This window comes from Malaclemys terrapin, chromosome 4 (assembly GCF_027887155.1).
Source record: "Malaclemys terrapin pileata isolate rMalTer1 chromosome 4, rMalTer1.hap1, whole genome shotgun sequence".
Lineage (NCBI taxonomy): Eukaryota > Metazoa > Chordata > Testudines > Emydidae > Malaclemys > Malaclemys terrapin.
The window spans coordinates 84,502,296-84,527,179 of record NC_071508.1 but is presented as its reverse complement, the minus strand read 5'-3'; the positions used below and the strand labels follow the sequence as shown (position 1 = coordinate 84,527,179).

The following is a 24,884-nucleotide window of genomic DNA, read 5'->3' as shown; positions in this document are numbered from 1 at the left end:
AGTTACAAAGTCTGAGGATGTTTGGTTTTGAGTTTAGGCCCAACTCTCTTCTGCACACACACCAGACTCCACCCAGTGAACTAAAGGGACTACTCTGCAAACAGCCCCTAGAACAGGGGTTCTCAATCTGGGGGTCAGTATTTATAATGGTGTTAAATATATAAAAAAGTGTTTTTAATGTATGGGGGGTGGGGATGGGGGTCGCACTCAGAAGCTTGCTGTGTGAAAGTGGTCACCAGTACAAAGTCTGAGAACCCCTGCCCTAGAAGCATACAAGGAAGGCTGATTATATATTCTCTCCAACAGAGGACAGTAGCATGCAGCACACACACCTCAGCAAGATGCTGAGGGAGGCTAGACAGGTGGCTTTCGAGCGCCGTTTAAATAACATAGCCTGCCCTAGTATCCAGCAAGTGTGTTCCGTAGATCTGAAGAGATGGCTGCTAATGCCTATCTCCCCCAATAAAACATTTGGCATGTTAGAGTGGACACCCCTAAAAACTTTGGAAATCATGAACCTGTGTTCCCCAGACTTTATATAAGCATTGTTGCAAATGGCCTGAGCATGCAGTGAAAGGTAGGTTCTGCTGCTAATGGATTGAGGTAGACTTCAGCTATAAGACCCAGCAACCACTTAACCGCCACTTTCCCTGCACCTTAATGCCACCTGAACTCAGGCCACAACCCCTCTGCTAGACCCCAGCACCCTGCTACTGCCACCACCCTTTCACTTGTGTGTACAATAACCTGCAATGCGGCATGGAAGTTTGGAGGAGGCTAGTGCCCAAGCTGCACTACAGGCAACTGTGTACACAACTGAATGGGAGAAGTGAGCTGTGGTGACCGCCCAGGATCAGGCACAGAAACTCCTCCTTAGGTTGGAGGGACTGGCTGCAGAACACTCACTATTTCAGTACAGGTTTGGGATCTGCTCCTCTTATGGATACGGGATTTTAGAGGGGATTCTCGGTGCAGTCAAGGAATCAAGGCTGGATTTATATCCCAGTATGCAAGAGGCAAAGAAGGAGAGTCTGCCCTCCTGCCATGCCTGCTAGGTTGGGGGAGTTCCCAGGCCTGCCTAGCTGTGTCCAAAAAAGCCTCAGGGCATTTGGGCGGAGCTGCAGCTGAAGATGCAATGCTGGTGAACCTGCATAGAGTGAAGGCCGAGTAAAGAGATCTTGTCCAAGCAGGTGGAAAAGGAGGCAGCCAGGAGCGGCTGAGCCCCAGTTATTGAGGCAAGCAGGTGGCCTGTTTTCTTTATAGCTATTCAATGCCATATTCCACTCAGCCTCCCCAGAATGCCAGAGCACCCCAGTGGGTGGGACTGAAGGCTGGGTCCAATCCAGGCTTTTCAATATTTCAGTTCTCACTGGAGAATCGGCCTGGCCTGGTCTGGCTGCCTCCCCGCAGGGCCAGAGAAGGGGTTAAAAGCGCGGGGCCGATGATGTCAGTTCCTGTGCTGCTTTGGAGGGCTGCCCCTGCTATTCGAGCCGAGCTCTCCCGCTTTAAGGCGAGCGGAGCGCCCGGGAGCATGGCACAGCGCTGCTGAATGGGACGGAAACGAGCAGCGCGTGGCTTCGGAGCGTCCCCAGGGGAACCGCGCGCCTCGCCGGCTGCAGGAGCGCCCCAGGAGCACGGCCCCGCTCTTCAGCACCAGCCCCCAAGAACAACACAAGGTCAGCCGCTGGGAGCCCTTCGTGCCTCGGAGCCGTCCCTGTGCCCCCCCGGCCGGCTACTTGGGCTGCTCAGCTCCTGCCCATGAGCAGCCTGCCGCAGGTGAGGCCGTGGGGCCGGGGGCGGGAGGCTGCTGTCCCCCGGGCAGTCCCCGCACCTGACTGTAAAGCAGCCTCCAGCCGGAGCGTCGGGCGCTGGTTGTTCGCTCTTCTGGGCAGAGAAGCCAGGCGGGGGTTTATTCGGGATCTTTAGGGGGTGCTGCCGGGGCTCGCGCTGGCCCGGGGGTAGGATTGGACGAGCGGCGGTGACTGGCGCTTGGTTATTAAGCTGCAGGAGGGGTCAGGAGGAGGCTGTGGGTCAGGGGAGAAATCCAAGTCCTGGGGCCCTGGGGAACAACGTCCGTACAGAGTAAGTGACAAATCGGGGATTCCTCCTCACCCCCCTCATCCCTCTGGCATGGCTGGAAAGGGGGGCCCGGCCCGGCCCACTCCTTTCCTCGGTTAGCTCAACCTGCCCTTTGGCTCGTAGACCGGCGTCTTTCGCCTTATTCTTTCCCCTGCTTTGAGCATCCCACCCTGGATTTGCGAGCTGGACGTGACAGACGCGAGTGACACCCTAGCCAGCCCGGGTTTCTCGGTGACTCCGAAACATTCCCTGAGGGGAAAACCGAGGGCCGGCGTGAAGGGGGAACAGGATGCTCGAGAAGAGGCGTTAGGTTAATGGGGAGGTTCAGCGCTGGGTTCTGACGGGAGCCAGGAGGAGCCTCCCGCCGCTCAGCTGAGACGCAGCAAAGCACCTTCACTGACTCCTTTTTGTGAGTCTTCGAAACACACCGAGCTGAACTGAGCCTCCAGGGAGAGAATCTGGGGCATTGTCCGGGCAGTTCCAAGCATTTATTCTTTTACACCGACTGGCTGATTCTAACATCGCCGGCCAGCAGATGCTTAAGTAGATGCTCTAGCGTGGAGAAATGTGTAGTTGAGATATGGAAATACTGTATCTGGCTTTCATTTTTGCAGGGAATAAACAAAATTCACAATACAACGCGACTGATTCTCCTAACACTCTACATGCACGAAGATCTTTACTTTAGAGCTTTTACAATCATCTTGCTTGATCACTTTGTTCTTTGTCATTTTCAAAAGGCTTTTAGTGGAAAATATAGGAGCTTGCTGGATCAAGGCTAGAACATCAGAAAGTTCAGGGATGTTAGGTGGTCCTACTAGAGAGTCACCCATTAACCATAAAGTTCTGATCCAGATTTGTATTTTCCCAAAGTTGTAATTGGACCTAGGTCCCCTAATTCTTGGATCCAGAGTTTGGAGTCAGGCTCATCTTTGCTGTTAATCAAAAATTTTATAGCTGCAGCAAAGATTTTAAAAACTAGGTGTCTAAATCTAGGTTCTTAAGTCCATATTTATGCACTTAAATAAGTGGCCGGATTAAATCAAGGTGCTGAGTATTCAACAGCTCTCATTGACTTCAACAGGAGCTGGTTGGCGCTTAGCACTTTTGAAAATCAGGCCACTTATTTAAGTGTGTACATATGGATTTAAGAATGTAGATTTAGACACCTAGTTTTGAAAATCCTGCCCCTATTAGATTAAGTAGCTGCTTTCTATTTCACAGGTATTGAGAATGCAGCTGTTACGTCTGACTTTTAATTAACATTTCTATTAATTTTTTTCCATTGGGGGATTAGGCATTAGTTGTTGTTAGTTTTTTAAAGCAAAAATATCCCAAATATTTCATATGGGGTAAAATCAAATTAGGAAAACTAACAGTTCAGCCATATAATTAGATTGTGTGGATTTTCCATCAGTCTTTAAATCCAAACTGGATATTTTCTAAATGATATGTTATATAGCTCAACCAGAAGTTATGGGCTATATGTCAAAATTACTGGGTGAGGTTCTATGGCCTGTATTACAAAGGAGGTCAGACTAGATGATCATAACAATCCCTTTTGGCCTTAAATCTATGTGAGGCTAAAATCTGTTTATGCCAGTATAAAAAGAGAGCAGGGTTTCACTTATGATCTCTGTCCAAACAGCCATATTAGAATAGAGTTCTAACTTCATTGATAAGGCACCATAGTTATACAGTGTTGTTCAACCTTTCGTGGTCATTGCACACCCACTGGCTTTAAAGTAATAGTGTATGTCTCTAGTGCTTGATATAAACACTGTGATGTAGTGGTGAGTGTGCCTAGGAAACTGTGACTATATGTATGTGAATGGTGTGGGTGGGACCATGGATAGAGGTGAAATTGATATACGTGCTGTATTGGACTGTGCAAAATGTGATGTGGAGAGGAGCGAGCTCTGTATTTTGGTATAGTTTTAGGTCTTGTGCTTGTAGAAGGCTATTCTTTGAACAGGTCTGTTACTTCCATGGGGATTTCCTAGGCACACTCACCACTACGTCAGGTGCCAGATCCTGAGCAATGTCATTCCCCTGTATTAAATGAATGTACATTCTGACTTGGAACTCTAATTCACAGTTCATGTGGAAATATGGGCACATCAGCCCCAGGAGGGATGGGACACTGGGCTCAGGGCTTCAGCCCCAGGTCGGGGAAGGGGTTGGGTTGCCAGGGCTGAAGCCCTTAAGCCCCAGTCATAGGCGCCGACTTCCCCTCTGCCCGGTGGGTGCTGGACCCCCTTCCCCTCCGCCGCTGTCCCCGGCCCTGTACTGACATCGCTCCACCCTCTCCCCCCAAGTCCCCGCCCCTACCTCATCTCTTCTCCGCCTCCTCCCCTGAGTGCGCCAGATTCCTGCTCCTCCCCATCCTTCCTGGAAAGTCTTAAGCTTTCAGGTGGCAGGGGGGTGGGAAGTTCTGGCAGGGGGAGGAGCAGGGATGCGGTGTACTGGGGGGGGGGTAGAAGGAGGTGGGGGGGGCTTGGCTGCTGAGCACCCGCTAACTTTGGAGCACCCACAGAGTCGGCACCTATGGCCCCAGTCCAGCAAAGCACTTAAGTGTGTGCTTAACTGTAAGCATGTGAGGTCCCATTGAAGTAAACTGGACTATTCAGTTATTTACTCAAGGACATGTTTAACTGTGCTTTGCTGGTTTGGGGGCTCAGTAATTAAAAGCTGTGTCTTTGCTGAATATTTTTGCCTTCCACTAGTTTGTTGTAGGATTACACAAGGAGGCGAGGCAGCACACACCAGTTCATTATTGTAAGGTTGCTTGTGGATTCTAGGTGGCTGAATTCAATGATTCTATTACATTTTGTATGTAAGACTCCTCGTGCATATATTTGGAAAACAAACCTTAAAAAAAAAAATCAGAACTTTGCAAGTAGTTACGGAGGAGAAAAATAAAGCTGGTCAAATGCAGGGTTTTTAAACCTTGGCTGTGACCTTTATACAAAACTGTATAATCTCTTTTAGATGTGAACAAGGACATAGGATTGTGGATGTTTTGTCTTTCAGTTCTAGTTTTGTTCCCACTGAGGGACGGAAGAATTTGTATCTGTTACAATAGTGGGATTGTCTGGGTACAATGTTGCAGTGCTAAGCTAAAACACTGCATCCTCCCTGAAAATTGTTCTTAGAATCTGGTACCTGAGGAAACTGGGAGCCAAACCTTTAAATGTCATTTTCACTGTGGTTTAGACACTTGGAGTACTGGGCTTGTACTTTCCACTTTTCCCTGCTCGCCCACCCTCACTAGCATCATTTTATGGTGTTTCACAGTAATGCACCAAAATGTCTTTGTAACCAGTCCTTAATTGTAATGAAAGAGGTGCCAGGGCTCAAACTGGTCAGCCGGAGAGTGACGGCTGCTGACTGGGTGCCCAGCTCTGAAGGCAGCACCACCGCCAGCAGGAGCACAGAAGTAAGGGTGGCATGGTATGGTATTTCCACCCTTACTTCTGCACTATGGCTGATGCCTGCACTGCCTTTAGAGCAGGGTGGCTGGAGAGTGGCAGTTGCTGGCCGGGAGCCCAGAGGTGCTGGGACTAAGAACTGCCAAACCTAGAGGTGCCAGGGCTCAGCCCTGGCAAACCCTGGCACAAATTAAGCACTGATTGGAACACCTGTGTTAGGGTGTGTGTAGTGTGTGTGTGTGTGTGTGTGACAGAGAGAATGAGAGAACTTCAACTGGATTGGAAGGTGCTAGATTGACAGCCTTGGATATTGAAGTCATCTATTTCTGGATTGCACAACAAAGATACTGTATAGGCAGCAGTAGTGCAGGCATACCATACTCCGTCCCCAGTCTGGTAAAGACCACTTGCAGGGTGTGAAAGGAATTCAGTATGTGACCCCATTCATTTTAGCCTCTCTGCTGAGACTGCCAACAAGACCACCACCTAATGACAATGGTGTTGGTAGTGTCTATGATCTGGATAGCTGACTGCTGGGAACTGAAGTGAACTGTAGCAACCAGCTCATGCCAGAAGGTGTGGGACTTGAGTACCTCATTGTAGCCTGCATAGGTACTGATATGATTATTGCTCATGAAATTATCCAAAAATTTAAAACTCAAGTTGTTATACCTTCCTTATTTTCATCCAGAGTGTTTTAACAAAGGTAGATATGTTTTTATTACTCCTCATTTACAGGTTGGGAAGGATGGAGGTGGAAATGAAGCACAGGGAGATAATGTGATTAGCTTAGTATCACAGCATGAGATAACAGCAAAGCTGGCAGAAGAGCCTAGGTCTCTTGATGCATAGCTCTCTGCATTGAATGAGTGGACTATGTCTTCTCTGTAGCACCTTAGACCTTCAGAAACCTGTCGTGGAGGCTTTTGGTTAAAAATGTCCCAACTGTTTAGCACTCTGCATGCTAAATAGCAAGTAAGTGCCCAAAGTCCCTGCTACCACTGCCTAGATCCAGCAGCATTCCCCCTGTGTGCAATAACTTTTAATAAGTTTTCTGAGGCTGCATCTCTTTCTGCTCTCAAACAGGCTACTTCCCATTGTAAAGAAATTACCCTTGTTTTACAGCTGCTATATTAGTACACAATAGGTCCCCTAAATCCATGAAAAATTGTCAGGGTCCTCCAGACACAATTTTTCTTAGCCCCCTATGCTGCCACAGTAGATTGGCTAGCTGGTTTTAAGTAAAGAAGGTCACATGGTATTATTTCTGTTTCCTGATTGGGAACCATTCTAAGAGTTATACTCCTCCAATGTAAGTACTTGCAACTGAAAGTTCAAAATTCAGAATAGTTGTTGAACGTGTATATTGCTGTAAATTCACTATTTTGGCAACCATTCCTGCTGGTAAACTTATGCATTAGAATATTAGTGGTATACGAACATGAAAGGGGTGCAGTCAAAGGACAAAACAAATCCCAAGTTTTAGTCAAGAAAATATTTGGGGAACATATTTAAGGTATTTGCCCAGCTTTACCAAAAGGTCTTTTTCACCCTTGATCTCTCAGACTGTTAGGCATGTGATTCTGGGGAGATGGAATGGGGACATTATAGTTTGCAAATGGAAGCATAAACTTAGTTGAATATGCTCCAGTCTGGATAACAGTGCCAGTTTCTCCAGAAGCCTAATGAATGAGGCTTTATCTCCCCTATTCTCTGCAACACTTGAATAGCTTGCAGCCAAAGGTTTGCCCTACTATGACTGCTGTCATGCAGGAGGACACTTAGCCCCTGGCCTCCTAATGAAGTGGACTTTCTGGCTATGTGAACTTTAAATATTTAGTCAAGAGACAAATCTGTCCGTGTCCGTCCCCATCCCCCACCCTCCTAGTTTTCCCCACATAGTAGCAGGTTTTCGTGCTTAGATACACGTTGGCAGGCTGTGGGGAAAGTCCTGCTGGGAAAGGTTACAGTGCAGCAGCAGTCAAAAAAGCTAACCGAATACTGGGACTCATCAGGAAAGGGATACATAATAAGATAGAAAATATCATGTTGCCTCTATATAAATCCATGGTACACCCACATCTTGAATACTAGGTGCAGATCTGGTTGCCCCATATCAAAAAAGATATATTAGAATTAGAAAAGGTACAGAGAAGGGCAACAAAAATGATTAGGAGTATGGAACTGCTTCCATATCAGGAGAGATTAATAAAACTGGGACTCTTCATCTTGGAAAAGAGACGACTAAGGGGGGATATGATAGAAGTCTATAAAATCATGAGTGGTGTAGAGAAAGTAAACAAGGAAGTGCTATTTATTCCTCATAACACAAGAACTACAGGTCACCAAATGAAATTCATAGGTAGCAGGTTTAAAACAAACAAAAGGAAGTATTTCTTCGCACAATGCACAGTCAACCTGTGGAACTCTTTGCCAGAGGATGTTGTGAAGGGCAAGACTATAATAGGGTTCAAACAAGAACCAGATAAATTCATGGAGGATAGGTCCATCAATGGCTATTAGCCAGGATGGGCAGGGATGCAAAACCATGCTCTGATGTGTCCCTAATCTCTGTTTGCTAGAAGATGGGAATGGGCAACAGGGGATGGATCACTTGATGATTACCTGTTCTGTTCATTCCCTCTGAAGAACCTGGCATTGGCCACTGTCAGAAGACAGGAAAATGGGCTAGAAGGACCATTGGTCTGACCCAATAAAGCCATTCTTATGTTCATACAATCTCTGTAAATTATTTATTTACTAATACATCACATTGCCTATTCAACCGTAACTCTGTCCCCACATCCCCGCTCAGCTGCAGAGTATAGACCAGGAACCCTCTTACCCACCCACTCTGCACTCTAGACAGCTAATATGGTTACACACTCTCAGACCACCACCAACTCACCACATTAGTTCATAGATCTACACACTATTAACTAGAAACACCAGCATCCTCCTTTCTGTATAAAGACCAGAAACTGGACCGTTCCTAATCCCAAAGTACTGACAACATATTGCATTTTATTCTCCTTTACAGTCCACAAATACCTTTTTCCCCCAACTCACTATTCCATTGAGTCAGAAAACTCCTCTATCCTATCTGCCCTCCTCCTGTGGACTGGAAATCTCAGTGTCTTTCCAATTCACCCTTTTCCTGTAAGTGAGAAGTCCTACCTTCCAGTTAATGATTATATGTATCCACTTCATCCAACCCATTTAAGATACAAAGGGACCAGACCAACTGCATACTGTAAATGCTGGGTGGCACTGGTGCTAGAGTGGAGCAAAGCTACCCAGGAGGGGCTCTAGGGGGGATTGTGCACAATACATCCTGGTTCTCCTCAGTGACAAGAGGAACTGCTCTCTCCTGGACTCCCACTCAGAATCTGGGATATTGGTTCATCCTGTTATAAAGATAGGGGCCATTTGCTAAAAATTCAGATCACTGTTCAAATTTTGAACACCCCAAGTGGATGTGTTCATAGAACTATCCACAATGACTCCAAGTTCTCTTTTTAGAGTGGTAATAGCTAATTTAGACCCCATCACTTTATATGTATAGCTGGGATTATGTTGTCCAATGTGCATTGCTTTGCAATTATCAACATTGAATTTCATCTGCCATTTTATTGCCCAGTCACCCAGTTTTGTGAGATCCCTTTGTAACTCTTCGCAGTCTGCTTTGAACTTAACTGTCTTGAGTATTTGTGTATCATCTGCAAACTTTGCCACCTCACTGTTTACCCCTTTTTTTCCAGATCACTTATGTATATGTTGAATAGTACTGATCCCAGTACAGACCTCTGGGAGACACCACTATTTACCTCTCTCCATTCTGAAAACTGACCATTTATTCCTACCCTTTGTTTCCTGTCTTTTAACCAGTTATTGATTCCATTAGAGGACCTTCCCTCTTATTCCATGACTGCTTACTTTGCTTAAGAGTCTTTGCTGAGGGACCTTGTCAAAGGCTTTCTGGAAGTTGAAGTATACTATATCCACTGGATCACCCTTGTCCACATGCTTGTTGCCTCCCCTCCCCTCACACCCAAGAATTCTAGTAGATTAGTGAGGCATGACTTCCCTTTACAAAAACCATGTTGACTCTTCCCCAACAAATTGTGTTCATATATGTGTCTGATAATTCTGTTCTTTACTATAGCTTCAACCAATTTGTCTAGTACTGAAATTAGGCTTACTGGCCTGTAATTGCCAGGATTGCCTCTGGAGCCTTTTTTAAAAATTGGCATCACACTAGCTATCCTCAAGTCATCTGGTACAGAAGCTGATTTAAATGATAGGTTACATACCACAGTTAGTGGTTCTGCAATTTCACATTTGAGTTCCTTCAGAACTCTTGGGTGAATACCATCTGATCCTGGTGACTTATTTCTGTTTAATTTATCAATTTGTTCCAAAACCTCCTTTAATGACACTTCAATCTGGGACAGTTCCTCAGATTTGTCACCTAAAAAGAATGGCTCAGGTTTGGAAATATCCCTCACCTCTTCATCCATGAAGACCGATGTAAAGAATTCATTTAGTCTCTCTGTAATGGCCTTATCATGCTTGGGTCCTTTAGCATCTCTATCATCCAGTGGCCCCACTGGTTGTTTAGCAGGTTTCCTGCTTCTGATATACTTCACTTTTTTTTTTTCTGTTACTTTTAGAGTCTTTGGCTAGCTGTTCTTCAAATTCTCTTTTGGCCTTCCTAATTACATTTTTATACTTCACTTGCAAAAGTTTGCTCCTTTCTATTTTCGTCAATAGGATTTAAATTTCACTTTTTAATAAATGCCTTTTTGCCTCTCACTGCTTCTTTTACTTTGTTTAGGCACAATGACTTTTTTTTGGTCTTCTTACTGTGTGTTTTAATCTGCAGTATACATTTAAACTGAGCCTCTATTATGGTGTCTTTAAAAAGTTTCCATGCAGCTTGCAGGGATTTCACTTTTGGCACTGTACCTTTTAATTTCTTTTCAACTAATTTCCTCACTTTTGTGTAGTTCCCCTTTCTGAAACTAAATGCTACCATGGTGGGCTTCTCTTCTCCCCCCCCCCCCCCTCCCGGATGGTAAATTTTATTATATTATGGTCACTATTATTAAGTGGTTCAGCTATATTAATCTCTTGGACAAGATCCTGTGCTCCACTTAGGAGTAAATCAAGAATTGTCTCTCCTCTTGTTGGTTCCAGGACTAGCTGCTCCAAGAAGCAGTCATTTAAGGTGTCAAGAAACTTTATCTCTGCATCCCATCCTGAGGTGACATGTACCCAGTCAATATGGGGATAGTTAAAATCTCCCATTATTATTGAGGGTTTTTTTAAATTTTTATAGCCTCTCAAATTTCCCTGAGCATTTCACTGCCACTATCCCCATCCTGGTCAGGTGGTCGGTAATATATCCCTACTGTTATATTCTTATTATTATATTATGGAATTACTATCCATAGACATTCCATGGTTCATTTAAGATTTTTACTTCATTTGACTCTATACTTTCTTTCAGATAAAATGCCACTTCCCCACCAATATGACCTATTCTGTCGTTCCAATATATTTTGTACCTTGGTATTACTATGTCCCATTGATTATCCTCATTCCACCAAGTGTCTGTGATGCCTATTATATTAATATTCTCATTTAATACGAGGCACTCAGGTTCACCCATCTTAGATTTTAGACTTCTAGCATTTGTGTATAAGCACTTAAAAAAATTGTCACTTTTTCTCTGTCTGCCATTATGTGATGTAATTGAATGGGACTCTTTTTCATTTGACTGTTTCTCATCCGATCCTACCCATATTTTATCATTTTCCATCCTCTCCTCCTTACTAGTATATAGAGAATCTCCATTAATAGATCATCCCCTAAGCAATGGCTCTGTCCCATGTGCTCCTCCACACCTGTCAGCTTTCCCCCGGCCCTTAGTTTAAAAACCTTAACATTGACTATTATTATCAGACAAATCTTTTGTTAATGTTGACCACTAGTCCTAGTGGCTGTGTTGGAGTTCTTGTGTTAAAGGTCCGATGGCTTCAAGAGGACACACCACAACAGCATGGAGGAAACCTACACTATTCAACAGCCTACATTGTAGGCTAGAGCCAAAAGCTTTGGGAGAAGGCATCTCACTTACACGCTCTCGGACAGGAACTAAAGGAAAAAAGCCCTGCCAGAACAACCATTTCAAAGTTTGTATTTTTCTTTTCTCAGTGGTGTTTTTTTTTGTTTTTTGTTTTTAGAGCATCTTGGAGGATCTGCCTAAGCAGACAAAGAGCTTTGCCATGGCAGAGCTTGCAATGGAGAATAGCAGCTGCATGGACTGGCAGAAACGGTGCCTCACATTGGAAACCCAGCTCTTCAAATTCCGTCTTCAGGCTAGCAAGATCCGAGAGTTACTAGCTGAGAAGGTGAGGCCAAAGCTACGTATTAGAATGTGTCTACCTTCCTATTACTGCGCTAAGTGGTGAAATCCATGAGCAAGAACAATCCATCAGTTGTACTACATCTGGCTCTAATTCCCATTTACACTATGGTCACTTTGTATTGTTAAAGAGCCTGATGGTGATGTGCCTCCCAGCGTGGTGTAAAGTGGCATTAGTGTAAATGGAAATTGGGTCCTGTGCATCTGACATACTATACCGTCAGACTCATTTGATGCAAAGGCTCCTTGGTGGCTCACTTGAATTTAATATTTTAATTTTTCACCTCCGGAGACCTTTGTTGAGATTTTTGTCTCAGGTCACAAATGAAAGAAGTTTGACAGGCTCATTCCAGCTTCTTGTTTGTCCACACCACCACACTGTCTGGCACAATTGGCAGTCTCTATCCAGGGAAGGACTCTGACTGCTGCAGGGCACAGATACAATAGCAGAGTTGATTTGGATCTTGGGCCAACAATAGCAGAGGATGCTGCAGGTCCGAATTGGGTTGGTATTAGAAGAGCTTTGGGGTGCCATTAGAAGAGCTTAGAGGGGCAGGCCAAAACTATCAAGGGGACCAGCCACTCAGGACTGAGACGCACTATCAACGTTGTGCAGGGAAGCTTGCATAGCGCCTTTCTGTCTTAAACTACTTTTGTTTTGTCTGTCCCTCACTTTCTTGTCCACTAAATTCACTCAAAAAGTTGGGGAGGATGGGAAAAGGAGTTCTCCGCACCCCTCTCCCCACCGGCCTGGATTTCTTTTTCTCTAAGACTTCTCAGATTTCTCTGTATTTTTTTTAATTAATCAGTGTTTTGAAGAGGGGGAAAAAAACCTCTGTCCGGGAAGTGAGACTGAAGTGCTCTGGTAACAGCAGGTGTATTTATGTTCTGTAGAAGGCTGCAAGTCAAAGCTCATTCCTTGAACTCTTCATGTGAAATTATTTTCTGCTAGCGTAGCTCTATTAACTGCCTTTCTACAGGTTCCCACAAAGCATGAGGCACAGGATTAACCTTTAGAAATTAAGAATAGTACTTTCAGCCACATGCAGTTTTCTGGGACCCCTGTTTATTAGCCTCATGCCTGTATTAATACAGCTTATAGTTTGCTTTTGATTCCCTCACTGAATCCAACATGTGGTTTATGATAATCCAATTTAAGAGGGTTCAGCCAATCAGTTATTTGTACGGTGGTAGCAATTTCCTTCAGTCACAGCTAAGTAACTGCAAGCTGCAGACATCCTAATGCTTTTAATCTGTCCCTGATGATAGTTGTGACCTACATCAGTTTTTGCTCCATTTTACATTAGGATCCCTTGGTTTTTACATTCCTTCAGAAAGCACAGTTATCTCAGCCCCTGTAGTGGATTTTTTCTTTTTCAATCTTACTTTCACTTTAATTACATTTGCACTAACATGATATAGAATGTTCCAGTCCTGTTCATGCCACACTTCATACAGGTCTGAGAAACTCTCAGCTCACTTCATTTTGGGACGGCAGCTTCTGAGCTGAGCTCCTCCAAGGCCTGTCTATACTGGGAACACTTTCCAACCAGTTTTAAAGCCAGTGCAGCTAAACAGACTTTACGCACTGTATAGAGCCAGAGTGTAGGCCTGGTATTAAGGCAGCCAGACCACCTTTTTCAGAGTAACAGCCATGTTAGTCTGTATCCGCAAAAAGAAGAACAGGAGTACTTGTGGCACCTTAGAGACTAACAAATTTATTAGAGCATAAGCTTTCGTGGACTACAGCCCACTTCTTCGGATGCATCCACGTGGCTGTAGTCCACGAAAGCTTATGCTCTAATAAATTTGTTAGTCTCTAAGGTGCCACAAGTACTCCTGTTCTTCTTTTTGCAGACCACCTTTTATGACACCAAGGAAATCTAAGTTTCATTTCTTAGTCTGTGTGTAGCCGTTTCCTAGTTTTATTTCTTTCCATGGAAATTCTTAGACTAAATCCACATCAAACTAATGAAGCTGTTTATTAAATTTCCTTCTGAAGCATGAACACCCCCATAAGCCTGTTTGACTCTCCCCTCCATAGAACTTTTGACAAAATCCTGGCCAGGGGCAGTGGGATAGTCACCTACTTCAGGGAGCCCCTTACTGAAAGGGAAGCGACTCTGGAGCTAATCCTGCCCTTCAGTCAAAGCAATAGGCCCTTTGTTCCCTAATCTCAACAGTTTGGTTCAGTGATCAAGTTACTCTGTAACCAGCTGTATGGCTTGTGATGTGGTTTGGTGAAAGGTCAAAGAGCGAGGCCCCATATACTTAAGGTATATCAGAAGGGGAGAGGCGAGAAGGACAAAGTAAGGGTCAGTTTTCAGGACATATGTGAACTTGCTTGTCCAAGTGAAATTTTACAGTACACAGTCCCCTGCTGAATACAGATTCTCCACCATTTGATGGTGGTTAGGTGGCCTGGGTCAGGAGTTCCCAATCTCTCTGAACTGGAAGGCTGTCTGCAGACTCCCTCCCTCCTCATTCACCGTCTCTTACCAGCCTTGTAGCAACTATGGCAATTGCTTACATGGAAAGGGGATATTAGGAGAGCATCTGTTTGTTTAGTTGAAGGTAATAAATGTTCTTTTTGAGGAGAGAGAATCCTACTGTCTGTTTTTTGCTCTTCATTTCAGCTCTTCCTCCCTCTATCTGTTCTGGTTTTTCCTCTTCCCCCAACCCCTACCCCACCTCTGCTGCCTTCCCCCAACTTCTATCCGTACCTCTGCTGAGAATGTCTCCTTTTCCTCTACCACACAGGTTTCTCTTCCAACTGGTACCTTTCCTTCCCAGGGTCCCCTGAATGTACTGCCTGGCTGCCTCAATCCCTTCTCTCCAGGACATTCCTCACTTGCTGGTGGCTGGCTCATACTCCTTCTTTTCAGCTGCTATTACAATCCTTCAGGCTTTTCTTTACAATGAAGACCCTGAACTGTGCATAAGCTGTTGAAAACAAGGAGGACCAGTAGTCCACAAGCCTCCATCTGGGAACCACTGGCCTATGTGAAATGAGTTTGCTGGGGATGTAGAAGGCAAATGCTTACTCCAGTTCAGTGGATAGGTGTCCACATCACATCATCCCAGACTGACACCCCTTGGCAATTTCCATTCTTCTGTTTAATAGATGAATAGAGAAAAGTATTTGGATTGTGTGCATTTGTTTGTGATCCAACCCTTAGTGCTGTCAGGACAAGGACACTCCTCTCTAGGATTCTATGATGAGGGACTAGAACAGTGTTTTCTCAGCTCCCATATAGCTTTCCCTCCCAAATACCTTATCTCCCTGAGTGGACAGTCTCTTGCAACTCAGCTCAGACCTACTTCCTGGAAGTCCCGACTTTCCCCAAGTTGTTGATGAGTATCCATGTAATGGTTACGGAGATATCGGAACAGTGACACTTAAATATATAGATTCTTTAGTAAATTTGTTCAGCCATATAAAGCCACTCTTGTTCCCATTGAAAATAATGGCAAAACTAACTGGTGAAGAATCTAGCCCTAAGGTACTGGCATCAGTTTGGAACTTTACCTGTAATTTTTAAAAAGAAAAAAAATGGCCAAAAAGAAATAGTTATTGCATAATTTAAGACAATACAAATATTTCCATATTTTATTCCAAGGGAAACAAGTTAAGCAACCATCCCTTTAGAGCATTTTTCAACCTAAACATTATAGCACTGAGAGAACTGGAAAGTGAACCAGAGTGAAACTGACCAGTCTAGCATTGCTATCTAACCGAAGTGAAGTGAAAATACTCAACAGGTAGTGTTGCCAATTTTAGCAATTTTATCACAAGTCTTGTAATATTTGATATTTCTTACTTTAGATTGTAAACTCTTTTGGGGCAGGGACAGTCTAGCACAGTGTGTTCCTGGTCCATGACAGGGGGTCCCAAGTGTTATGGTAATACAAATAATAATGAAGCCCTGCCTGTTAGAATCAAGAGAATCTCAGCTTTCAAAAATGTTTAGCCCTCATAGCTGTGGATAAAAGCTTGAAAAAGTGAACCATGTGTACAGTAAAGACTCAGAAACCAGAAGGCAAATAAAAAAAGAGTGAGTTTGGCTTAAAAACCAAATCTAATGATATTTTGGGGGGGTCTGATCTGACTAATGATTTTTGAACCCTTGTGGCTGGTAATACTCTACATTTTATGATGCAAATACATTACATGTTAAAAAGGGTTTCAGACTGAGTAATCTACAGTGCTGTTTGTAACATAAGGAATGTTTATAAAGCTAATACAATTTAAACCAGTGTCCTTTCCATGCAGTTTTGGAGAGGGGAAGTGGAGTTGCACTTGTGAGGTTACGTATTGACAGCCTGATCCCATGGAAACTTAACTATATGAGTAAAGTTTCTAAGGTGTAGGTGTTTGCAGAATCAAATCCTTAATAACTATGTCAAAGATACTAAAATACCATGTCTTTATGAGAAAGTTCTGCATTCCCTTCAGCCCACCATAGATGCTAGAGATTGCTGGGTTCTAGGAGCATGTGTACATCATCAGGGATTGTGCGTCTTTGGTAACAGGCATTTATTTCCACTCTCTGGGTTTCTCACACACAGAGGGGGATAATCATCTGTTGGTGAGTGACATGGCATACTGTTGCCATGGCAGCATGATGACCTGGTTACAAGTGAGCTGTGGGCCTCTCAGAAAAGACACACAGAAAAGCTGAGCAACAAATTAACTTTAAGCCTTGGTTTTATTTTGAATGCCTGACTGAACATATGAGCAAAGGTCTGTTCATGTACCTGGCAGGCAGGTTCCTATGCAGCCTTTAGAGGGACCAGTTGGATGGCTTCTCACTTGTTTGTATGGAAGAGGGATATATCTTATAGCAATCCTTCAAAAAACCTCTTATACTCTCGTGTTTAATATGGCCATGGGGCTTTGGCTCAGCTTCATTTTGAGACATTTGAATGACAATTTTTTGCCTTTCTGTAGCACATGCAGGAGGTAGCATGGGCTAATGGTGGAAGTACAGGAATGGAGTTGGGAGAGAGGCCTTTTAATCCTGGTTATTCCACTGATTTGCTGTGTGTCTGGGGACAAGTCACTTAATCAATGTGACTCAGTTTCCCTATCCATATAATTATGAAGTATTTTCAGATCTTAAAATGGAAGAAGCTATATGAATACTAAGTATTATTAATCCCCCTAGGAATGTCAAAGAGCCTTACAAATAGGAGTATACCTCTACCTCGATATAACGCTGTCCTCTGGAGCCAAAAAATCGTACCGCGTTATATTGAACTTGCTTTGATCCACTGGAGTGTGCAGCCCTGCGGTCCCCCCCTTCCCCCCCCAGAGCACTGCTTCACTGCATTATATCCAAATTTGTGTTATATCGGGTTGCGTTATATAGGGGTAGAGGGGTATATTAAGTCTCACCGCAGCCCCTGTGACTTAGGTGAAACCAGAGATGGGTGAAGTGATTCTTAGGGATTAGACACAGCAGCTGTTCTACAGTACATAGCAAAGCTACACAACCGGTTAGTACAGGAAGTGAAGACTATCAGTTCACTTTAAGCTGCAGGGGATGTTAGGGCATCAGAATTTAACTCATCTGAAATTTAACCTGATCACCTCAATCTTACAGAAAGTGCTGTGGAATCTTTAGTGACCTCAATTTTATATCCTTTAAAAGTGACCAGTTAGAGCAGTACTAAGCCAGCTAGCATGATGCTGGGGTATTGGCTTAATATCACTTCAGAGGGAAGAGAAGCCAATAACTCATGATTTTTCAGGAAGTTTCTTGGAAGTCTCTCCTCCAAGTCCTGATCTGGTCCAGTCCTGTTTATCTTGTGGGAGATAATGGTATCACAGCAGAAAGAGTTATTCCTGCAGGAATTTAATAGATGGTTATATACCTAGGATATTCAACAGCATCGGGTAAAGACCCAAGTCCAGGATGACAGATTTCCAAAGTTACACCCAGCAAGAGAGCATGTGTGCATTTTGAGCTGTCAACTCCATGCTCATTTGAATCATAAGGTGGGGGATGTTTCCATAAAATTAAGCAATACAGGCAAGGGGGGAAAAGTCACAGAAATGTCCATCTTGCGGGTAACAGTGAGGGCATAAAGCAATTTCCTCCACTGACTCCAACACAGTGGTCGTCCAGCATTGATTTTATTGCAAATTTAAAGTGTCCCTAGTTTGCATGTAGCCTATACTGGTAGCTGTCAGAAGCTATTACCATTTGGTGGTGGCTGTGCAGTGGCCTACTGTATGACAAATGTATTGGTGAATCTCCAGTCTTAGTGGACTTATGTTCACATCACAAGACCCACCACTACCATTGCCACTAAATGGCCTCCATGTTGACTTCTCTGCCAAGATTACCAAGGACTGATGGGCCCTGGAATCAGAACAGGGGCAGCATGGGCAGTAGCCAGGCAAGCTTCCATAACATTGCCCTGCTGAACTATTCCACTCTCACCTAGAGGGATTACCTTTACAAGCTGGAGAGGAATCACGCTCCATGGCCCATTAAAACCTTGTTCTCTTGGCTGAGAACACTGAAAATGAGGGGAATTTAGTGTGATATTTTATGCTACCCCTACCAAACATTAAGTTTAGTGTATGTAATTTTGTTTGTTTGCTGTTTGATCATTGAAATATGGGTACGTGCACACATACCCTTCTCTGCTACCTTCCATCTGAAGATCTGAATATGCTCTGCAATAATTAAACTAGGGCTCACAATGCCTCTGTCAGGCAGGGAGTAACATCATTCTCATTTTACAGATGGGGACACTTGGGCCCAGAAGTGTTTAGGACAACATTTTCAAGAAGATGGCACTAATTTTAGGTGATCGGCTTGAGATGCCTATAGTCCCTTGGAAAAATTGGGCTTAGCTGCAGTTCCCACTAACTTTAATTGCCTTTTACATTTTATCCTGTCGCACATCATTTCAGAGAGAAAGCAAGCCCACGTGTGACAGGTTTGGTCACAGAGACCCCCTTGGGACTGTCACCAGCTGTGCTGAGACTACCTCTGAGCCCGTTTTCCTTGCCAACTTGGGACTCTAGAACCCTGCCTTGTTGAGTCAGACACGCTAGTCTGCTGCAACACAGACCCACGTCTGGTCCATGCCTCCAAAGCTGCAGACTTAACTGTAAACAACTTAGCAGGTCACCTGCCTCCAGCACCCAGACACCCAGCTCCCGGTGGGATCCAAACCCCAAATAAATCCATTTTACTCTGTATAAAGCTTATACAGGATAAACTCATAAATTGTCGCCCTCTATAACAATGATAGAGAGATATGCACAACTGTTTGCTCCCCTGGCTATTAATCACTTACTCTGGGTTTATTAATAAACAAAAGAGATTTTATTAAGTATAAAAAGTAGGATTTAAGTGGTTTCAAATAATAACAGATAGAACAAAGTAAATCACCTAGCAAAATAAAGCAAAAACACGCAAGTCTAAGATAATATCTCACCCTCAGAGATATTCCAATAAGCTTCTTTCACAGACTAGACTCCTTCCTAGTGTAGGCCCAATCCTTTCCCCAGTACAGTCCTTGTTATTTCCAGCAGACATCTTAGGTGGAAAGCAGGGGTTTTCTCATGACTGCCACCCCCCCCATCCTGCTACTCCCCTTTTTATAGCTTTGGCACAAGGTGGGAATCTTTTGTCTTTCTGGGTCCACATCCTTCTAAATGGAAAAATACCAGATTTAAGATGGATTCCAGTATCAGGTGCCATGGTCACATGTGCTGTGAGACCTCATTCTTCATTACCCACGGGCTGGCCCACACGTATATAGGAAGGCTTGCAGGTAAATAAACCATCTACAACCAATTGTCCTAGTCAATGGGAGCCATCAAGATTCTAAACCACCATTAATGGGCCACACTTTGCATAATTACAATAGGACCTCAGAGTTATACTTCACATTTCTAGCTTCAGATACAAGAATGATATATGCATACAAATAGGATGAACACACACAGTAGATTATAAGCTTTGTAATGATACCTTACAAGAGACCTTTTGCATAAAGCATATTCTAGTTACATCATATTCATAAGCATATTTCCATAAAGCATATGGAGTACAATGTCACACCAGGTATCCCTATTCTTAGTTCTGTGTGTAACCCACACACCTCTTGGGTCTGGTGTTCTGTCCCGTCTAGTGGCACTGAAACCACTTAGATAAAATGAGTCTGCTCTATGGCCTTAGCTAACAGCCAGTTGGCTTTTAGCTCATGCGGTAGAGTCTCATGCACTAAGCTCCAAAGACGCCAGGTTTAATCCCGCCTGCCGAAAACCAGGGTCTGTCGGTGTTACGTGTGCTCAACTACAACTATCTGCTACCACCTGCTTCTGCCTCATGCCTTCATCAGTAAGGATATTAGGAAATACTGGAAGCTTCATATGAGAACATGTTCTTATGAGGCTTCCAACATTTTTTTGCAGACCCAGGGTGGATTAAGATTAAATCGTAGTACCCAGAACTACCAAAAGGCTACTCCAAAACACTAGGGCCTCCTCAGAACAGTCTCTTGCTCCTACCACTCCTTTCCTAGAGGGATTTTTGTCTTCTACGCCTGAGTTATTGATTTTTTTTCTCCCAAGTGAGGCAGCTGACCAGCAGCAAACAGCTGTGCACAGAGCTGCCATCTGCTGCTTCATACTCATTACTTTATCCAGGCTCCCTGTAATAATTGGACCCTGGCTTCCAAGGGTCTGGGTTTAATCTCATCCTGTGCAAGCCGAAGAGTTTGGGACAAGCCTCCAAGCTTTGGGGAGTTTAGATAAACTGAATCTTTCACAGTTCACCCCTGCTGCATAGAATATATTTGGAAAAGGGGACAGGGAATATTTGAGTCAAGTAGTAGGCCATATTGCAAAAGCATCCACCAATGCCATTGCTGTAGTAAAGCAAGAGGGAAGGAAAGATCCATGTGTTTCCTAAGTGCTGTCTCTGGCCTCCAGGTTTTCAACTCTCCAGGAAAAGTTATGGGAATGGAGCAAGCTCTCGAACACAGCCCTGTGAACACAAAGGCTCTCCAGGATCCTATCCTACAGCTCTGTGTTTCTCTCCAGTAGGAGGATCCAGTCAGCAGCAGGGCCGGCTTTAGGAAGTGCGGGGCCCCATTCAAACATTTTTGGCGGGGCCCTGGCAGGGATGACTAAAAAATAAAAAAACGTGTTTAAAAAAAAATAGCCTTTCATTTCTTAGTAACTGGTTTCCTATAAAAAGTTCTGATTTAAGGGATGTGCCACAGTATGTATTTTTTGTACCAATAGGGTTACCATATGTCTGTATTTTCCCAGAATTTTTAAAAATTCCTCCTGGACAGTGATTTAAGAACCAAAAAGCCTGACATGTCCGGGAAAATACGGATGTATGTTAACCCTACCTAAAGTTCTTTTTAAAAAAGAAGATGGGCCTGAACTAGAAATGAGCTCTGTTTCACATGTGTGGGTCCCCGCCCCTCCCTGGGGGTGTGGTGGGGTGACCAGATGTCCTGATTTTATAGGGACAGTCCCGATTTTGGGGACTTTTTCTTATGTAAGATCCTATTACCCCCCACCCCCGTCCCGATTTTCACACTTGCTGTCTGGTCACCCTAGGATGTGCACATGTGTGGGTCTCAGCTGCTCCCTGCCCCCCTCATTGAAGCAGGTGTGCAGGGTTACTGCCCTGGGAACTGCAGGGCACCAGTGGACATGGGGCTGGCTGCAGACAGGGCAGGGGCTGACTGGAGACAGGGGGGTCTGGCTGCAGCCAGGTCAAGGGGTGCGGGGCTGGCTGGAGACAGGGGTGTGTGGGGTGGGCTGGCTGGCTTCAGGCAGGGCCACAGGGGAGTGCGGCAGGGGTTGGCTGGAGACAGGGCAGGGGATGTGGCAGGGGCTGGCTGTGGGCAGGGGGTGCAGGGCTGGCTGCAGGCAGCGGCAGGGCAGGGGGGGCAGGGCTGGTGCAGGCGGGGCAGGGGTGCAGGGCTGGTGTGGGCAGGGGGTGTGGCAGGGGCTGGCTGCGGGCAGGGCAGGGGTGCGGCAGGGGCTGGCTGCAGGCAGGGGGTGCGGGGCTGGCTGGAGACGGGCTGGCTGCAGGCAGGGAGTGCAGGGCTAGCTGCAGGCAGGGCCGGGAGTATGGGGCTGGCTGCAGGCAGGGGCTGGTGTAGGCAGGGCAGGGGGTGTGGGGCTGGCTGGAGACGGGCTGGTTGCGGGCAGCGGGTGCGGGGCTGGCTGCAGGCAGGGAGTGCGGGGCTGGCTGCGAGCAGGATAGGGGTGCAGCAGGGGCTGGCTGCGGGCAGGGGATGCAGCAGGAGCTGGCTGCAAGCAGGGGGTGCGGGTACAGGGGGTACAGCCCACCCTGTACAGTAAGTGCCCCCTTCTCCTCCTCCTCCCTCCCTCACTGGGGTAACAGCAGCAGCCCGGGGCTCGGGGGCTATTTAAAGGGCCTGGGGCTCCCCAGCTTCCACCGCCCCGGCCCTTTAAATAGCAGAGGGAGCCCTGGGGAAGCGGCGGGGCTCCGGTGGCTATTTAAAGGATGGGGGCGGCAGAGGCAGCTGGAGCCCCGGCCCTTTAAATAGCCCCCAGAGCCTCCCACTATCCCAGGGCTCTGGGGGCTATTTAAACGGCCCGGGGCTCCCCTGCTTCTACCGCCCCAGCCCTTTAAATAGCTGCGGGAGCCTGGAGAAGCGGTGGGGCTCCCGCGGCTATTTAAAGGGCCAGGGCGGTAGAAGCAACGGGAGCCCCGGTCTTTTTAAATAGCCCCCAGAGCCACGCAGCCCTACCCCAGGGTTCCAGCAGTGGGGCTCTGGTGGCAATTTAAAGGGCCTGGGGCTCCAGCCCCTGCTGGGAGCCCCAGGCCCTTTAAATTGCCCGCTGGGGAAGCCGGGCAACCCTGGTACAGCGCACCGGCTCTTGCCAGTATGCTGTACCAGGGCTTGGGCGCGGGGCCCTCTTAGGGGCGGGGCCCGATTCAGGGGAATTGGTTGAATTGGCCTAAAGCCGGCCCTGGTCAGCAGGGCCGCCTCCAGGCACCAGCTTAACAAGCAGGTGCTTGGGTTGGCCAAGGGAGAGGAGCGGCACCTGCGGCAATTCGGGGGCGGCAGGTCCCTCACTCCCGCTAGGAGCGAAGGACCTGCCGCTGAACTGCCGCCGCCGATCGCGGCAGTTTTTTTTTTTTTTTTGCTTGGGGCGGCAGAAATGCTGGAGCCGGCCCTGTCAGTCAGTGTGCAAATATTACTTTAGGGGGCAGGGGGGGAGAGGAGCTGGGAAAGACTAGCTAAAGCTTGAGAGGGATCAAAGTCAGACAGGCTCTGAAGGAAGGAGTCCTTGACAGTGCTGAATGTTGCCATAGAAGAGGCTAAAGCCCTGGGGATGACACTTGAGGAAGGGAAATAAGAGCTGAACTTTATTTGACAAGCTTGATTCAAGCACAAAATGAAGGTTTTATTAGAAGTGATGGGAGTTACAGAACTGAATGTAAAAAAATACATCCCTGAAATAAAAAATCCACTCATTTTAGGAGAGAACAGATGTAAACCTTCCCCTGAAGCATCTCTGAAAACCTAAACCCAGCACCTTTGTACTAGAGCATTGGAATCCGGAAATGAAATTGATTAGAATACTCTGAGTACATTTCACAGATCTGAGAAAGAGCTCTGTGATAGCTGGAAAGCTTGTCTCTCTCACCAACAGAAGTTGGTCCTATAAAAGTTATTACCTCACCCACCTTATCTCTCTAGGATACTGTGGAGCAGATTCATCCCTGTGCTGCCACAGAAGGGGTGGAGGTAGTTTGTGTCTCTTCTGTTTAGAGGGTTACGAGAGTGCTTAATTTGTGCCAGGACTTGTGAAGGCTGAGTCCCAGCTCCTCTGGGCTTGTTGAGTCAGTTATGAAAGTAAAAAAAAAAAAAAAATTGCTTGAGCCCTGGCACCTCTTTCATTGAAAATTAAGTACTGGTTATGAGGCAGGGATGGGATGGTGGGGGGTATGGCCGAGGTGAGGTCAATCCTGAGGGCTGCCCTAAGTTGTGTCCCTGACTGGGTTTTTGAAGAACACAATCACTGGGATACAGATTTGTCTAGGTTATGCCTCATCCCATTTTACATGCAACACATTTTGGGCTGCTGCAGAGACAATACAGCGGTGGCAAAGCCCGATCTGTGCCTGGCACAGGGCCCCTCTACGGTGGGGATATGCACTGATAAGCCTTACTCCTGTCCTATCACCAGGGGAATGATAAACTGAGTCCTCTGTTAATAATTATGTGAATCTGACCCTCTGGTTTCACTATTTTAGCTGATTGAAATGCAAAACGGAGGAAATGTAGCATCAATAGTGAAAAGTAAATTACCCGGTAGTCAGTGCTGAACGAATGCTACAGCATGCTGTTAGGATGTGCTGTGCTCCTTACCTACCAACATTTGAGAGCTATAAATAGGGATACATGAAGAGAAAAATAGGGATATTTTTTAAAAATGCCATTGAAATTATGGAAGAGTCTTGTAGAATTTAAAAGGGATGAAACCAACAGAATCTTTACAGACCTTTAGTTAGGGATCTAAAGAAAATATTCAAAAAAGTTATAGAATGTAATAGATAGTGAGGTTTTTCTGGGCTTTTTCTTTTCTTTTCTTTTCTTTTCTTTTTTTTTAAACTATCTTGTAGAATTCTATAGCAGGGGTATAATTGGGGCCCTACCAAATTCACAGCCATGAAAAACACGTCATGGAGCGTGAAATCTGGTGTTGTCCCCCCCCACTCCCCAGTGAAATCTGGTCTTTTGTGTGCTTTTACTCTATACTATACAGATTTCACGGGGAGACCGGCATTTCTCAAATTAAGGGTCCTCACCCAAAAGAGACTTGCAGGGGGGTTGCAGTACTGCCGCCCTTACTTCTGAGCTGCCTTCAGAGCTGGGTGACTGGAGACCTGCGGCTGTTGGCTAGGAGCCTAGGTCTG

General features: G+C 45.6%; 1 protein-coding gene across 6 annotated transcripts in view; it reads left to right on the top strand.

The window, feature by feature from the left end:
* Nucleotides 1–1,177: 1,177 nt before the first annotated feature.
* Nucleotides 1,178–24,884, top strand: part of PLEKHH1 (pleckstrin homology, MyTH4 and FERM domain containing H1) — a 90,165-nt gene continuing 66,458 nt past the window's right edge. For 4 of the 6 annotated variants that reach the window (XM_054027311.1, XM_054027312.1, XM_054027313.1 and 1 more), the window contains exons 1-2: nucleotides 1,683–1,776; nucleotides 11,759–11,926. In XM_054027311.1, coding sequence (XP_053883286.1) covers nucleotides 1,759–1,776; nucleotides 11,759–11,926 — 186 coding nt within the window. In that variant the 5' untranslated portion in view covers nucleotides 1,683–1,758. The other 2 variants (XM_054027310.1, XM_054027309.1) reach the window with 2 other exon arrangements.